Source organism: Mustela nivalis (genome assembly GCF_964662115.1).
Source record: "Mustela nivalis genome assembly, chromosome: 2".
Lineage (NCBI taxonomy): Eukaryota > Metazoa > Chordata > Mammalia > Carnivora > Mustelidae > Mustela > Mustela nivalis.
The window spans coordinates 105,179,323-105,197,573 of NC_139021.1; the positions used below are offsets into that span (position 1 = coordinate 105,179,323).

Below are 18,251 nucleotides of genomic sequence, written 5' to 3' on the forward strand. Positions count from 1 at the left end.
GTGGGGACAAGCAATACAGCCCACAGGTCAGCCAGAAAGTGAATGCGCGCGTCCATCTCTCCCGTCCTCGATCTTCCTGCTCACATGCCAACAGCGCCGGTGCGCGTGGATCCTATCGATACTCAGATACCTTCAGGATACTCATTCCTAGAGCCATGCACAACAAACGGGGCATTCTTGACAGCCAAGGGATGGGGGGCTTTGCTGGAAGCACCAGTGGGGTTTTACATGGCTAGGCTCCCTTTCTTTTGGAGGCTGAGTCTCACATCGTGCAATTGTGAGACCGCTGGCTGGAATGTGGGTTCTGAGGAGCGGGGCTGTCTCTGGGGGGGTGGGTCCCCGGCAGGAGTCACACTCCGCGGTCCCACAGGTAAACCAGCCCAGACTTGCCCGAACCTCCACTCTTACCCCTTACAAGTTACAAGTCGGCCCTGACAGCTTTTTAATGCCAAACACCGCACAATGGGGTAGGAAGGATTGCACAGCTCTTTAAACACACTCAAACATTGAACACTGGAATATCTATTCCATATGCATGCTTGAAACGGAGTGACTGATAACTGATAATGCCAGAAAACTTACTTTTTTAGATTTATGGCCACCTTATCATTTTGCCTTTATCTGCGTTTTCTTCACCCATAGGGCTGCCTTTGAAGGGGAGCCAATGCCCTGAGGTGGGTGCCGTGGGATGGATGAACAGGAGGCTTCTGAGCTGAGCCTCAGCAAGAAGGGCACAGCCCCAGCCCAGAGGAAGGGCAGGCATTCTCCCATCAGGCAGTCATCTTTAGCCTCATTTCAAGGAAGCATGTTAGGGGGAGGATGAAGGAGGAGTGAAGAAGTGCTGGCAAGTCATTTACAATTAAGTTAAGTGGTGTTTGCACAGCGTGGCAAGGGGAGTGTCTTAACTTCTGCATCAGCGCTGGGGCTCCCGACCCTTCTGACCGGGGATTGTAACAGCCAAAGGCTGTGCCAGAGATCACTAGCTTGGAAGATTCTGGGAGGCTGGTGACAATGACATTTACTATACTGAGCCCTGGGCTTTCCCATTTAGGAAAGGAAAGAATTTGGGGAAAGGGAGTATCTTCGGGGATCCAAAAGTTGAGGACCAGCATCTGGAGGGAAGTACAAATGATAAGATGACAAGAACCATAAAAATCCTGCTCCTACTCTTTGACCTACTCCCATAATTTCTGGGAATCCAGCCCAAGGAGATAATCTAGAATACGACAGACTTTAATTACAGTCCATTTTATTTTAAAACAAATGCCAAAGCTAAGGGACAGTGGAATAAATTATTGTGCTCCTTGATGGAATTTTATTGAAGTACCTATGAAGACTATGCAGGGACCCAGAAAATGCATGTGCTGTAATGGCAAGTGAAAAACGCAAGATGTACAGAATGTGTGTCCTTGACGTTAGGACTGTGTGAAAACTCTGTTACTATTACTACGGAAGGAAATGCACAACAATAGTAATAGCTATTGTCTTAACTCTTAGGATTGTTTCTGTTTCCCACACTTTGTCCAGGGGTGTTTTATCTCTGTGGTAACCAAGACAATGTGTTACACGGACAAGCAGGTTGCCACCTGACTTTGAAGGTCACCTGGATCTCCTGTGGCTTCTAATGACCCTCACACCAGCTCCCTTTGGATACAGCTGTCTCTGGAACTGGGCCCAAGGCTCCTTTGCCCCTTCAGACACTATTTCACGGTAGGGTGTCTCCTCCCTGAAGTTGCCTTCTGACAGACAAACCCCAACACCCAGCCCCAGGTCCCAGCTGTAACCCACCCCCTATCACCTGGCTGCTGAGATCCCAGCCTGTTTCACTCACAACTGAGTCCTTGAGAGGGACACGGAGGTGCTCCTGTTTGGTTTTTAGCCCAAAGCTCTCCCTTCTCACACTCCCTCCCCTTGGTCACCTCCTCCACTCCCAAAACCCCCACTGTGCACTCCCACAAGAATGGAAGGCCCCTTCTTTTTACATCTGTGGGGCGTGCAGAGCCCTTGACATACAGCAAACGCATAAGCAATGTTTTTTGAATGAGTGAGTGACTGCATGAGTAAATAAATGAGTGCGGAGCCCTGCCTGTTCTTCTGGGCTCCACCATGACCATGGGAAGCCCCTCTTGATGTCCAGATGACATCTCCAACTCAAGGGACCTAAAACTGTCCTTAGAAATGTCTCCCGCTAAGCATCAAAAGCACTCCAACTCCCCTAAGACACTTAGAGCTCCCTAGGTGTCCTCGGAGACTTGATCACTGTATCCAACCAGTTACCATGTCACAGCATCCACTGGAAGCTCTCTGTGCTACAGTTCCTGTCTTCCTTCCCAGAACTTCCTTAAAGATAACCTGTACTCCAAACATGCGGGACCCCTCCATTCCCCAAACTTCATCCGGTCTGCAAAGCCTACCTCAGATTCATTAAAAGAAAGACTAATACCAGCTCAGGGCAGAAAAACTGGAAACTATAGACAATCACAGATTTTCTATCAACTATTGAACATTTAAAGTTTTCCCAGGTTTGGGGCGCCTGGGTGGCTCAGTGGGTTAAAGCCTCTGCCTTCAGCTCGGGTCATGATCCCAGGGTCCTGGGATCGAGCCTCACATCGGGCTCTCTGCTCAGAATGGAGCCTGCTTCCTCCTCTCTCTGCCTGCTTCTCTGCCTACTTATGATCTCCATCTGTCGAATAAATAAATAAAATCTTAAAAAAAAAAAAGTTTTCCCAGGTTCTCACGACTAAGAGGAACACTTTGATGCAGACCCTCGCATATATATTTTTGGCCACATCTCTACTCATCACACTAGTAATGGGATTATTGGACCCAAAATTTGTAAAAGATTTCTAAGACTATCAACACATGTGCCCAAAACTGCTTTCCAGAAATAAAGGTTTTACTAATTTACACTCCAACCAGGGAACAGTGGTGCTGCTTATCTCACTTGACCTATGTCAGCACTGAGGGAACAGTATTTGCCGGTTTCACAGGTGGGAAATCGGGCCTCCTAATTCTTCTACTTCCATGTCTTTCCTGGTGTTTTCTCTCTGATTGGTTTTCTCTCTCCTCTCTCTCTCTCCCAGGACTTCCTCTGCGGAACTTACTCCATCCTATAAAACCCACCTTGTATGAAATCTCCCCGGCTCCAGCCCGGAACGCTGCCTCATTCAGAATCCCATCATTTTATCTGTGTCTCCTAACTGTGCCTTGTGGTGAGATATTCTGCGCAGTTTTCTTTTTCCTTGTGACACCTTAAATGCCTTGAGAACAGATCCGGATCCTTCTGCAGTGTGCTCTACCTCTTAGAGTTTAAAAATGCTGCCTTACATCTCTATGTAACATAGCTGTTCTCAAGCCACATTAATAGTGATGCATTAAGGGGGCACCTGAGTGGCTCAGGGGGCTAAAGCCTCTGCCTTCAGCTCTGGTCATGATCCCAGGGTCCTAGGATTGAGCCCCGAAGCAGGTTCTTTGCCCAGCAGGGAGCCTGCTTCCCCCTTGCTATCTGCCTCTCTGCTTACTTGTGATCTCTGTCTGTCAAATAAATAAATAAAATATTAAAAAAAATATGATGCATTAAGAAGTAAGGCTTTGGGCTGCCTGGGTGGCTCAGTCCATTAAGCGCTGGCCTTTGGCTCAGATCCTGATCTCAGGGTCCCCGAATGGAGACAGGCTCCCTGCTCATCGGGGAGTCTGCTTCTCTCTCTACCCCTCCCCCCTGCCTGTGTTCTCTCTTTCTCCTCGGCTCAGGTCATGATCTCAGGGTCCAGGGATCAAGCTCTGCATCAAGCCAGGCTTCCTGTCCAGTGGGGAGTCTGCTTCTCCCTCTCCCCCTCCTCCCTTCCACTCTTTCTCAAAAATGAATGAATAGTATCTTTTTTTAAAAAGACCAGAAAACAACAGTCATTCATATCCATGTAAAGCATATATTGTATTACATATTCACAGACATAGAAAAAGCTTGGAAGCATGTATAACAAAAATGTTACCGATGGGTATTTCCTAATTTTTTATGATAATTGTGTTTCTTTGGATACTTCAAAAATATTTTTAAATGTCACGGAAAAAGAAAGGAGGATTTAAATCTTGAAGTCCAGAATTAAATGTATTGGTGCCCAAAGGCGATCTCTGGTACCACCTTTGTAAGATTCAGTGTTGGCAAGGCTTTCTCCTTTGGTATCAAGAAGAATAAAAACAATATAATAATAAATAATATAAAGAAAAAAGACATCATTAGTAAGGTTTCTGTGAAGCTCCTTTAAGTCCTCTGGTGTAAAAGAAGCTTGTCTTTGAACAATTACACTGACCATTTATTAGTTTGTCTGAAAATAAAGGATGTGCCAAAAATCTATCAGTGTTTTCCTTTCGTATTTTCCGTGACACAAACCACAAACCGTTTATTGAACTGCAATCTCCACGAACTGCCAACACTAGTGAATTTAAATCTGCCTTTTAGAATCATAAACTATAATTAGCTCTCTGGCGGACTTAAGTGGAGAAACATGTTTTGTTTTGTTTTGTATCAAATATATTTTGTCCTTCCCTGCTTTAAACACCTATCATGTAATCGTGCACATAAAAGGCTAGGCTAGGTGATGCCTTGGGGAAGAAACAATTGTAGGGAGAGAGACAGACAGAGGACCAAAGAAGCTTTCATCAGAAATGGGGAAAAATGGGATTATTATTTGAAGTCTCTCAAAAAACAAGCATAGGATTGCTGTACAGCTGAAGCTCAGAAATTGTTTGCCAAACGAATGAAGAAGAGCTAGCTTTCTCCTCAGGAGACAAGGGACACTTGCTATTTTTAAGGAAGCTCTACACCAGATGCGGGGCTTGAACTCACGACCCTGGGATCAAGAGTCACTGTCTCCCCACTCAGCCAGCCAGGTGCTCCCAGTTGACTTATTATTGTGTGATGAGTCTTAGGACCTGAAGAGAGAAAGTTAAAAGGAAAGGGAATGTTGTTGATGTCTCCTGGTGATAAACAGATATGGATGGAAACCAATTCAGCATTGGTCTTAAAACACAAGAGAATGGATTGATTCCAGATTTGAGGGAGGAGAGGAGAGGGCTCTTTCAAAAAGGAAGTTACTGATGTCTAAGAAGTCACTCAGATTCTCTAATGAGAGTCCTCACTTGCCATATTTTGGCGCCTGACTTGTGTGTCTTCTGCTGAGGCAAAGCCAGAATGGAACACAACATTAATGTACGATGATTCCCTATTCTAGAGGCCAAAGCCCTAGGAGATTAGGTGTCTGTGAGTCTAGTCTGAGTACCGGCTTATACTTGGGGAGAATTTGTCAGGGGAGGAAGTGCTCAGTGTCTCTGCATCACACCACCTGTCATTTATGGAGGGACTACCATGTGACCACCCCGGCATGGAACACTTGATCCTATCTCATTCTGACCTGTGTCACTGGGGCTCATCAAATCTCAGTGCTCCAGCCTCCTAGAGCTTGACTTCTCCAGGCCCTAACCTTCCAAAGACTTCAGATTCCTCATCCCTAAAATGAAAATGGTAATCTCTGTATCTCATGAATTTGATGTGATATAGGATGTGAAAGCATTTTCATCAGATCTTATGTAAAGAGAATAGGTTTTTTTTTTTTTTTATAAGGACACTGAGAAGAAAAGAGTCCCTTTGTAGTCTGGCCTCTGCTGATACCTCCCAGCTCACTTCCTCCTCCATTGCTCTTCCCTGCCTGCGCTTGTCCCTAGATCTCTAAGCTCAGGCTTGCCTCAGGACCTTTGCACCAGCCAGCTTTTCTTCTTGGAGTTCTCCTTCCTCAGATCTTCACAGCTGGCTTTTTTGCATTGTTCAGGTGTCCGAGTACCTCTTCAGCTAAAGCAGCAGCCTCCCCAGGCAAAAATCCCATTACCCTTGTTTATTTCCTCAAGGCACATCAACCACCATACATAATGCCTTATTTGTGTTTATCGTCTGTCACTCCCAACTAGTTTATAACCTCCAAGAGGAAAGAGACTTTCATATCTAATGTCGCCATTTCATCCCAACCACAGAGTAGGCGCTCAGTAATTTTTGTTGAGTCAATCAAATGCATGAAGAGTCTGTTATAGAGAAATAGTCCAATCAGAAACCTCTGGGCAGCCTGAAAGCTATCTGGAAAATTTCAGATCAACCAAAACTTTTTTTTTTTTTTTTTAAAGTGCTGAGCATATAGAAAGCAGAAGAATGATGCGTGGTCGCTATGCAGAAGGAGTAGCCTGTGTACCAGAGATTAGGAACAGCTGTAGAGGCAGGCCAAAGGACCGTCAGTACCAGCTAGCACGACGCACGTGTGCAACTTGGACAGGTAACTGAGCTCTCTGAGGCCATATCCTTACTCTTTGAACAGGGACAGTGAGGTCTGTCTCACAAGGTTGTTGCAAGGATTGTGTGAGATCGATTAAAGCCTCATCCCACGGCAGGCATGGTGGGCAGGCAACAAAGGGTTCATAGCTGTGGGTAAGGAAGCACAACCAACAGTCTTTTTTAAAGCCATAGTTCTCAACCTTGGCCACAAGATGGAACTCCTCCTCCCAGCAGAATGCCCGCCCACACTCCCAACTGTCTGGCCCCACCCACCGAAATCCTTATTTAATTGGTCTGGGGTGCAGCAGGGACCTGGGAATTTTTAAAGGCCCCCCATGGGAATTCTAAAATGCAACCAGGGTTGAAAACCATTGCCTTCAAGACATCTGCAGAGTAAGTTCTTAGTCAGAAGGGCCTGCCACAATTACATTTTGGAATCAGAGCTACTTTTCTTTGAGAGAGGGTGAGTCTGCTCCGTGATTAAGTCTTTGAAGAGATAACATGCCCCCACACTCAACGGTGATGAGTGGATTTTCCTGTGGGGTGCTTTCTGTCCTCTCCCCCTACTCTTCCTCCTCTCTCAGACACACATTTACACAGACTTTAAAGAAGCCGTAAGGATTCTGGAATGTTTGCCGACAAGGTGTGGCAATGACATTTAAAACGACAGTGAGAAGTTCTCGTCCAATGGTGCAGTGTCTAAGTCTGGTACGGGGCTGACGGTCTGCAAATACTGGTCAATTGGGGCACCTGGGTGGCTCAGTTGGTTAAGCCACTGCCTTTGGCTTGGGTCATGATCCCAGGGTCGCGGGATCAAATCCCGCATCAGGCTCCTTGCTCAGTGGGGAGCCTGCTTCTCTCTCTGCCTCTGCCTGCCTCTCTGCCTGCTTGTGCTCGCTCTCTCTCTCTCTCTGATAAATAAATAAAATCTAAAAAAAAAATTTGTTAAAAAAAAATACTGGTCAATTAACAGTTAATTGTGAATTGGAACAAGACTCAGGATTCACAAAGGTCATGATTACTTGAGCCTAGAGATTGGCTCCAGTCAGGATGCTGGCAATGGATCACAGATTGACTTAATGTGTCTCCCTGCAGGGAGGATGCCGTTTTATCTTGTACACTCTGCCTTTTGGAGAACTATTACCACACGGGTGTTTCCCTCCGGTGTGCTCAGGACCACTGTGAGCTCTTAGATCATTTATAATAACGTTCGGCAGGGTAACGAGGGCTTGAGTTAATTCAAACAATTAAGCGGTAAACATTTTTTATTGGCAACTTTGCAAACAGCACAATATTGTGGTCCTGAAGTAAAATAAGTCCATCCCAGGTGTTTATAAATTATCAGATTTGGAGCTTGCAGAATACCAACAAAATGTCAGCGTGGTGTCAAACACTTCTGCAGTTACGCATATAAACTCGGGCCTTTTTTCTGTGTGTGTGTGTGTGTGTGTGTGTGTGTGTGTGTGTGTGTGGTTTCCAGTGTGGTTGGAAATAAATACATTTAAAATGTCAGTTTATGGCTTTGATATATCACTAGGGCGCACACGCACCACGTTTTTCATTGGAGGTAGTTTATGTGCTCTGAGCTGGAAAATGATGAAGAACTATTTTTATCTCCCAAGAAACTAACCCAAGGGCTTTTGGTGGGCGTTTGATCTTTTAACCAGAGGGAAAAAAACAATACAATTTCATTCTCATTCTCTCTCTCTCTCTCCCTGAAACACCCTTTTAAGGAGACATCAAGTTGGCAGCAGCACTAGGGAGTCTAACTGACAGACTGGAAGGATCTGGGCTCGGAGATCAAGCCGTGCCTCGATTTTGTCATCAAACAAAGCCGGAGTGTAGAAGGCACTTGAAGAAAAAAAACTCAGCACAGAATGCCATGTTTGGATTGCCATTCGAGTTCTGAAATGAGGGGAAAACGTAGGAACAAAGCGTCCTGTAATGGACCCAACTTGAAAAAAAGTAACAGTCGTATTTGACCTTCATTTCTGTGGGGAAATTAGGTTTAGTTTGGTCAAGTGCTGAATTATGCAAGGTCGTCAGAAAGTTATCCTTGAGAAACTGGCCAGGTGTCGAGAGCTGGTGGGTTGATGTATTAGTCCAGGACACCGCAATGAGGGGCTCTGCCTCCTGTGGGCATTTGCTTCCAAAGGCACCAGCCCTGGGAAGGAGGCTGTGCTTTTCTAGTGCTGGGTCACTCTGGTTTGTATTCTTTTTCTTTCCTTGTTTATAAACCGTCAGCTGTCATTTCTCACGTCTGTCTAATCCCTCCCTCTGAGGCAGTGCCTTCTATTCTCCCCACATTGCTTATTTTAACCAGCTATAAGCAGGATCACAGATCACTGAGGTTTTCAAAGACAAGAATAAAATATGATCCAGGCTCTGAGTTCAGGCCCAAGGGCCTGATCTAGGGAAAGCAGCGAGCTTCTTGTGGACAGTATTATAGCGGTTTGGAGACTGACTTTGGGGGTGGGGGTTGAGGGGGGAATGAGCGGGCTTTGGCTTTGTTCCAGGTTAAGACTGTATCTGAGATAGTCGACCCTGACCCCTCTGTATGACACTTCAGCATTCGATGTGTGGACTACCCGGGCAACGCTTCTGACTAGTAGAGAGGCAGCCTGGTGTGGTGTTTGGGACTGAGCTCCCACATAGGACTCCTGGGACCCAGCACCAGCCAGGTGACCCAGCACCAGCCACATGACCCAGCATCACTTCTGTAACCTCCACCTGGTGAGGAAGACAACTTTGGAGCTGTCATGGGCAGTTTTTCTAAGCAGCTCTTTAAAGTGCTTAGAATAGGGCCTGGTATACAGTAAGTGCTAAATTCGTGTTTGTAACTAAAATGATAAAGTAAAGCTTACTTAAGGAGCTACTCTCACTCAAAGACCAAAATATACGGATCAGCTTTTGCCAGTTTATCTAAGAGCAAAGCCACTAAGTCTGTGTCTCTCATCCTTCTGTTTATGAAAAAAACAAAACAAAACAAAACAAAAACAAAAAAAAAAACAAACAAAACCAAAAATCCAACCAAACACCTGTACACTCACTCTTGTGTGCAAAGCAGCAAGCTGGGTGTGAAATGTTTTGACTTCAAGGCATCATGTGCTCTCAATCAATTTACCTGTGGTCACTGTGAAAAGTTTATTCTCTGCAAAAGTCTCCCATTTCATTTGGACACGGGTAAAATTTTTTAAGAGACAACTGAAATTTGTTTAAAGTTAATCCATTAGTCAACAACAACCTTGAATTATAAAGGTTTATAGATATTCCTAAATAGCATACTTTATCCATTTTCATTTTAGCTCACATCTCATGTTAGTGTAGAGGGTGTTAGTCTTTTAAAAGTTTAAATACAGTTTTTTTTTTTTAGTTAGAAAAGAAATATGTGCTAATTGTGGAAAATCTGAAAATTCAGATGAGCATCAGGGAAAAAGAATTCATGTTCTTACCACCGAGGTCACTCAGTAGCCTTTTGTGGATTTCCTTGGTTACTTTACATGTTGTGTTTACATCTGATCATTGTTTATATACCCTTTGTATATACAAGTTAAAGTTTGGGGGGAGAGAGTTTTTCTGATATCTACTAATGTTAGAAATTTTAAAAATATATGAGAGTGGAAAGAAAACAAAAACTGACTGCTTGGATGCAAACATGCTTTCTTTTCCTCACATCACCCAATTAGTGCTTCTAATCGAAGCTCGTCTGCTGCAGCATTTGTGGAAAGGGAATAATTACTGGCCAGAGGTCCTAGCCTCTGGTAGCGGTGGATAGGAACTTTCCAGGGAAGGCAAGTTCCAGTGGGGTATCCAGATGGGACACCGACCTTGGCCCTGTCACATGAAACCTGGTGGGAAGGCACCACGGCAAATTCAGCTAGCTCACTTTCCCCTCTGAATTCTCTAATCACAGCAGGGTAGTGGCTGGACTAAAACCAGGATCCCAACTTCTGCCTCCCAGAGCTGTACTTTTGCTCTGGAACCCACATAGTAGGTCCTTAATAAATAAAAATCTACTGAATGAAAAAAAATTACTTAGAATCTCACTACCCAGAGATAACTGTTGCTAACATCATGTTTCTTTCCTTCATTTTTTTTAAGTGAAGCCCAATGTGAAGCTTGAACTCATGACCCTGAGATTGAGACCTGAGCTGAGATTAAGAGTGGAATGTGACTTCCTGTCTTGCTAAATTAGCAAGACAGGAAATAACATGTGTCAGAGACGATGTGGAGAAAGGGGAATCTTCTTACACTGTTGGTGGGAATGCAAGTTGGTGCAGCCTCTTTGGAGAACAGTGTGGAGATTCCTCAAGAAATTAAAAATAGAACTTCCCTATGACCCTGCAATTGCACTACTGGGTATTTACCCCAAAGATACAGATGTAGTGAAAAGAAGGGCCATCTGTACCCCAATGTTTATAGCAGCAATGGCCACAGTCGCCAAACTGTGGAAAGAACCAGGATGCCCCCCTTCAACAGGTGAATGGATAAGGAAGATTTGGTCCATATACACTATGGAGTATTATGCCTCCATCAGAAAAGACGAATACCCAACTTTTGTAGCAACATGGACAGAACTGGAAGAGATTATGCTGAGTGAAATAAGTCAAGCAGAGAGAGTCAATTATCATATGGTTTCACTTATTTGTGGAGCATAACAAATAGTATGGTGGACATGGGGAGTTAGAGAGGAGAAGGGAGTTGGGGGAAATTGGAAGGGGAGGTGAACCATGAGAGACTATGGACTCTGAAAAACAATCTGAGGGGTTTGAAGGGGTGGGGGGTGGGAGGTTGGGGTACCAGGTGGTGGGTACTATAGAGGGCACGGATTGCATGGAGCACTGGGTGTGGTGCAAAAATAATGAATACTGTTATGCTGAAAATAAATAAAAAATAAATTAAAAAAAAAAGAGTGGAATGTGAACCGACTGAGCCACCCAGGTGCTGCTCACATCATGTTTCTAAGAGGATAAAGAAAGCTGTGTTGTACACCCCATGTTCTGATTTTCAGTAGAGTTACACGGGCACAGTCTAGGTAGGATCAGGGAGAAATTATCTTGAAGGTGTTAGGGTCCACCACCCTCCCCCTAAAAAAGAAAGATACATAATCCTGATGACTCAGATCCTTTGATATGTGTTTTAAAAAGTACAGAAAACATTAGGGAGGTTTTTATGTTTTTTAGTTATTCTTTTTGGTAGCTTATTTTAATGCTCACTCCAGATTTTCTCCATGATGAATTAATTAGAAATCTGAAGATTGCCAAAGTTTCCAGCTTACAGTAACACGTGGGGAAGGAGACAGATCTTAGTGTTTCCCTGGTTAAATACACCACCAGGAGACCAGGGACGAGCATACGGCTGATGTGGGAGGGGGTCTTTGGCTGACTGAGCACCCCTCCACCGAGAGGGCAATGGCTTGGCCCTTCTCACATGGACTGCTTGGCCCCAGCCCCGTGGCTTTCTTCTACCTAGCAGTTTTCCATCAGTGCCAAGACTCCCAAGACTCTGAGAGAGGAGGCTCTTCTCTGTTCTGTTTCCTGCTCCTAAACTTTTCCTATTGAGAACCCAGCTGAGCCCCTCATGGAGGGGCAGTTTGGAGAAAGTACTCTTTGAAGGCTTTTGTGAAATCTGGTTAACATTTCCTTCCAGTTCCCCTTGGCCCGTGGTTGGAAAGTTCCTCTAACCTGTAATACAGACTTTCAAAGTTAATGATAAACATATTTGCAAATTATCTTTAATTCCGATATGCCAATTATCAGAGAAGCCCAGACATCTACAGAGTCAATCCTTTACCTGAAAGGGGGTCTCCAGTACTGTCTGGAAAGCTGTTTTCTTCTCCCTGTCAACCAGAAAGCAACCTACATTAGAATCATACTCAGATGCGAATGGAGATAGTATCAATTCTCCAATGTAGTTAAGTTTCCACCAGAACCTGGTAGGGTGGGTGGTGATGGAGCTCAACAACAGTATTGGAAGGGGTAGGGAATGGAATAGAAGCTCCTGGAAGGCAGGAGCTTTGGTCTGTTTGCTCCCTGTGCTGGGTCCTCTGTGCCCAGGACAGTGTTGGCATGCAGCAGACCCCAGTGGATGAAACAATGCGCTATCGTTTTACTTTTACTTCACATGAGGGATGATTTTTATTTTATTCCCCATTTACTCTTTGTTTGGGCTTGCTGTCAGTCTAGGTGGTAATTCGCTTCTGTATCTATAAAATTTTTTAAAAACATATTTTGATCTCTTTGAACAGTGTCCATATCTCTAGAGATGACCGCGTTTCTGCCCTTCTCCCGGGGCTTCTGTTTTTAGAAGCAAGGCTGTGCTATGGTATAGTCTCCATGGAGGGATTTACTCTGACCTTGCTGGAGGCTCTGTGTGTGTGTGTTTTCAATGAAGTCAGCAGAGACCATCCTCAAGACATGTTTGTTTATGTTAACACCACCTTCAGACAGTGAAAGCCTCTCTCAGTAGCCTATAGGACCCCTTTATTGGGGTTCCAGAAGCAGCACCAGGCATGTGCTCCAAAGCCCTGGGTTTTCGTCCAGCTGCCCTGGTCATCTGAAGGACCTCACGTACCAGCTCGGCTTTCTGGATCATCATTTGTAGGTCAAGATGGCCACAGACTGGCTCATCACTAAGGTGCTCTGCCTTCTCAGTTTTGCCCTGAAAGTCGCACTAACTCCCTGGGGTCGAGCCTTTTGAACGGTGTTTTCCCTTCATTGTCTTAGAAGCCCTCCCCCTCCCTCCCCCCTCCCTCCAAGCTCATAAATCCCCATGTCTCAGCACTGTAGATACATTTGTCTAATTAGGAGCCTCATTTTTTTTCCACACAAGAAGCATTCCGATGTTTAACCAGCCAGATCCCCACCCCCTCTTCCTCCCAGCAACGAATCTAAGTATTTCTTGTTTCTGTTTGAGTCTTGCTCCTCACCATTGTCCTAACTGGAATGAAAAGCAACCCGCTCGCTCTGTGCATACAGGGAGTCAGGGTTATAAGAAGTTTTTGAAAGAACGAAAATCTTATTTTTTTTTAAACTTTTACAAGGCTAACAGCAGAAGCTCCCCAAGGGGAGGGCCACTGTTGGATGGGTCGTGCAGAGACCTGCCTTCCCACATCTGTGCAACGGCGGCAGGACTGGGCAGGCGTGCTTCTGTCAGCAAAGTCACGGTGCTGCTCACCGAATTGGAAACGTGCACAGAGCAAACAGAAACAGCCCCTTCAGCTGGTGTTGACAGACACAAATGTGGAAAGTTGACAGGCTCCGTGGGACAATGGAGGTCCCCACTCCCCCACGAGCTTTCCTTTCACACGAGACTACGTTACATGGCATAGGTGACCTCTCATCTCATGACCCGGAGAACATTTTTACCAAAGACCATGTCTGGCCAGAATCATCCCCGTGACAGACGAGGGACGTGACTCGGGATGACTTATAAAGGTCGGTGGAGACAGAATAATAGAATAACATCTAGGATCTCTATTCTTGCTCTGATTATTATACTACTTCTTAGGTTAAGTTTTCTAAGAGTGAAGTCAGAAGAGACTTCTTTTTGCATTTAAAAAAAAAAATGCCCCTCTTGAAACCACACTCATGGCTTTACTCCATGCCTCTTGCTGGAGCACCCAGTATGTACCAGTTCCCTGTGTCGGAACCTATATACAGAGATTAAGAACTCTGAATCCTTGACCTCAAGGCCTGCCCTCATATTCTGGGGAAGCAGAGACACACACAACTAACTAGAATACAAGGCAGATGGTGTGGAGTTCCAATATGGAGGTGTAGACACAGAGAGGAGACGTTTCCTCTGACAGAGAAAAACCACAGGGGGTTTCTTGGAACCAGAGATGTATGAGATGAGCTTTACTGAGGATCTGGCAGTGGGCACTTGGAGGCAAGGGCACTGAGCCAAAGGCTCAGGTGAGCCGACAAGAAGTGGCAGTATGGCGCCTGTAGGGCACTTTGTCCAAAGCAAAGGCCATGAGAGGTGATAGACGGAGATGCTGAGGCCAGACTGAGGTCTGGAAGGCTGTCTAAGGAGCTGGGCTGCAGCTCACAGACAATAGGATGGGGTTGGAGGGTCACTCAGGAGCTCTCTCCAGAAGCAGAGCAGGAAGTGCCACCTGGCTGTGTGTGCAGCACAGGAACATGGTAGTTAGGGACAGGCCAGGTGACATGCACAGGCCAGGTGACTGTGTGGTGTGGGGGTGGGGGAAAGCAAGATGGCCTTGGACACGATGATTAATGAGACCCCAAACCACGCATCTGAATAAAGCTGGAGCCACTGTAGAGATATAGTCACAAGGTGAAAGAAGATGAAATCAAGAGAGTTTGGAAGAGTGATGGATAAGACCACCAGATGTCCGTGGGTGCTGAAAACATGGTGCTGGTCCTTGAGGGAGATCAGGGCCAGAGAAGAAAATATGGATGTTGATAGGATTATGGAAGAATAGAGAGATGGCTGGAGAGCAAGATGTGGAATCACAGCCTTGAGGAGCACAGTGACACCTATATTTTGGGGGCAGGGAGGGCACGGGGGGCAAAGCAGAGAAGGGAGGTCAGAGAGGAGGGAGAAAAGCAAGAGGTGACAATATCAAGCCAGGGAAAGTTCAGGAGCTCTGTGGGTCCTGCCAGACAAGATTTGGTGAGGAGATGAGTAGTGACATCTGAAGGCAGTTCCAGCCAAGAGATGGATACGAAAGCCAGCTCCTATCAGGTGGGTGACGAGGACAGAGGTTGTCAGCCTACAGCGCTACGCTCCCCCTTACCCTTCTATCTGCTTAACCTACTCTTATCATTGAGGTCCCGGGTTGGACATCACTTCCTCTTGAAAAGCCTTCTGCAGACTTCCAGGGTGGGTCATGTGTCAGGGTGTTCCCATGGCATCCTGCCTGTGCACCCCACGGGATGCTTGCTACACTGGCTGGGGGGGGTTCAAGTGTCTCTCTTCCGCACTAGACTCTAGACTGCCAGGCAAGGGCCCTGTCCAGACTGTTCTGTGATGAGCACACTGGAAACAGATAACACATAATATCTGTGTAAAGGACAGCGAGTGGGAGGGAGGAAGGAAAGAAGACACAAATACGGTGTGGAGTCTGTGGTCTCTAGAGCAGGGGAGGAGCTGCCGTCCTCCATGATGCTCTCCCCATGCCTCGCTCATGCCCTCTGATGCTACTCATTGGCCTCACCTTCTCAGTCACTGATTCTGTGGTTTTCACCCCTGCTCCACTGTTCTGGCCTTACCTGGATTCCTGTCCATTCGGTCACGGTTCAGTGTCTTAGCCATGTGTTTATAAACATCCTAGACTTGTCTGTCAGCTGTGGGCCCCTGGCCACTCCTTAGCTCTGCCCTCCCTTCTAAACTGCTAAACATGCCCTCCCTTCTAAACTGTTCTAAACTGCTGACTATTGCTTGGAGAAAAAGAAGTGATAAACTCCCACATTCATAAGCTCTCAGCAGGGTCTCAACTGCTCCTCAGTCATGCTTGGTTTTTCTTCCACTGTCTTCCTTACGGCCCTCTCAGGTGTTGATCCAAACCTCTTCCACTCAGCTGAAGGCCTCATACCCATTAGTGTCTCTTACCCCGAGAAGGGGCTGGGCCAGTGTATTTGTCCCCACGCTTCTCCTTTTCTCCTATCTCTGAAGAGATGGTATCTTTTCATCTTCAAGGGCCAACCTTTATTCTTGAACTACGGTCCTGTGCATATGTTTTTAATAGCATGTACCAGGAAGGGTGGGACATATCTTATCACTGCCTAGCACTGAACTTTGGTGCTGTGTTCAGAAGTGTTAGTTCAATATAACTCAACCCAGAATCATTGCAAGGGGGCCTCTTGCTACAGCACAGGACTTGCCTCCAGGATCAGACCAACCTTGAGGAGCGGTCTGAGGTGGGCCAGGAAGAAGAGGATCACCTCATGGACAAGGCCCAGGATACAGAGGATGTGGCAAGTTCTGTGATGGTTCTGAAAGCAGCTGATGTGAGGGATTTCCAAAAGGAGACTGTGGGCTCCACCTGGATATCAGAGGGACATGACATACCAGTAGGAAACATGGACAGATGATCCCTGGTGGCAGACAGGGCCAGTATCAGCCCTTAAGAGATGTGCTGGTGATGGGAAACTAATGTAAGCCCAGTTCTAGGGAATGGGAGTCCAAGGGACCAGGGGAGCTGTGTCTTTAGCATGGAGGCCCAGCTGGTGGCATCCTTGGGACCTAGAACTGGGGCCTGAAAGAATGAATGGTGCTGAGTTGCACAAGCTGGACATCTTGCTGCTCCCATTAAAACTGATCCAGGAACATGGAGGACAGTCATGGGTCACAGTGGCACCAGACTTAGCTGTGAGCAAGCCAGGACAGCGGGGGAAATGAGCCAAGGGCTCCTATCACATACGAGTCTCCCCTGTTCTAAGCCAACCTCTGAAACCAGTCCTCTCCTTCTACCACTTTCTTTTTCCTTAATTCTTTCCAGACTTCTCAAAGACTTACTGCTACAGAATGGATACTATCTGCCAGGTACGTCATGCTTTGGGTTAGCTCACTGACTACTCCAAGTACTTCTCAGGAATGAAGAACTACCATTTACAAATAACAAAAAAGATTTCTGCACAAAAGCCTTGTTTTAATTATGAATGAAGTTCAAGTATAAACCATTGGTTTTGTGGGAAAGAGCAGCTTCTGGGTATGGTTGGATCTGTGTGCCAAAAAAGAAAGGTCTAGATAAGAAAAAAGATGGAAACAACCCAAAGGACCATTGACAGTTGAATTGATTAACCAAATGTCCAATATGACCCAACCTTAAAAAGGAAGGAAATTCTGACTGAGGCTACAACATGGATGAACCTTGAGGCAATTATGGGAAGTGAAATAAGCCAGTCACAAAGGGACAATTATTGTATGAGTCCAGTTATATTGAGGTCCTTAGAGGAATCAAATTCAAAAGGCAGAAAGTAAAATAGTGATTGTTGAGGGGGCAGTGAGTGGAGAAGGGAGAATTACTATTTAATGGGTATAGAGTTTCAGTTGAGGAAGAAAGTTCTAGAGATGGATGCTGGTGATGTTTGCTCAGTGTGAATGAACTTAATGCCACAGAACCATATACTTAAAAATGGTCAAGATGGTAAATATTATGTGTATTTTGCCACAATAAATTTTTTTTTCTTAATCTCCTCAGGAAATCTGAAGAGACCACAAAGTTGAACACCAATGTTTTATATATCCCAGGAGGCTAAAGAAAATCCCTCTTTTGTAAAGCCTTCTCATTGTGAATAGGGGGAAATTACCTTATACTTGGGCAAAGGTGTTATCTGCTCCAAGAATTCTCTGAGCAGAAAGTTGGCTAGGTTACACTTGTTCCGTACTTCAGTTAGCTTATAAACTGTTGCCAGGTCCCATTTCTGCTTCCGGAACTGAAGGCACTGGGTGACAAGAAGCCACCTATGGAGATTTCACACATAGGGCTCACATAGGGCTCCGGACATCTCACACAGATTTCACACAGCAGCAGAAACCCCAAGGCCAAGAAGGCACTGTGGGGAAAAATTTCTCCTCAGAGATGACTGTGCATCCCATGTGGGGATGGACTGAGAGGCGGAAGCCGTTGACAGATTGATGGGGAGGATACTAACTGGTACCTAGGAGCTAGTCTTCTACAAAACATGCTCTTCCAGACTGTCTAGTTCCATCTTTAAATGTCTATGCTTAGCTAATTAATAAAGAGTCTGCTTTGTTATTTTGTAAAGTAGGGAAAAGATAACTGGGTGGGAAAGCACTGAGCAGGTTGGTTAACCTGATTTTCACCTGAGTCTGGCTGGAAACCACCATGAAGACCAAAACCAAGTTATCATGGCTCACTTTGGGGCAGAAACCTGCATTCTACCCAAAAAGTCAGAAAAGAGCTACCTTCCATGCAAATGACTTGCCCACTTGAGGTACCAGTTCA

General features: G+C 45.6%; 1 protein-coding gene and 1 long non-coding RNA gene across 5 annotated transcripts in view; one reads left to right on the forward strand and one right to left on the reverse strand.

Moving 5' to 3' along the window:
* The window catches only part of EDARADD (EDAR associated via death domain), a 57,661-nt gene that overhangs the window by 1,965 nt on the left and 37,445 nt on the right, over positions 1-18,251 (reverse strand). For 2 of the 4 annotated variants that reach the window (XM_082720861.1, XM_082720864.1), the window contains exon 5: positions 12,107-12,152. The exons of 1 other annotated variant lie outside the window; for it this stretch is intronic. In XM_082720861.1, the coding sequence (XP_082576987.1) occupies positions 12,107-12,152 (46 nt within the window). Of the gene's footprint in view, positions 1-12,106; positions 12,153-17,557; positions 17,747-18,251 lie in introns of those variants that run through there. One more of the 4 variants, XM_082720862.1, reaches the window with a different exon arrangement.
* On the forward strand, positions 9-7,424 carry LOC309859778. The gene is made up of 2 exons (XR_014308896.1): positions 9-2,522; positions 2,731-7,424. It is a non-coding gene; the product is annotated as an uncharacterized lncRNA (long non-coding RNA).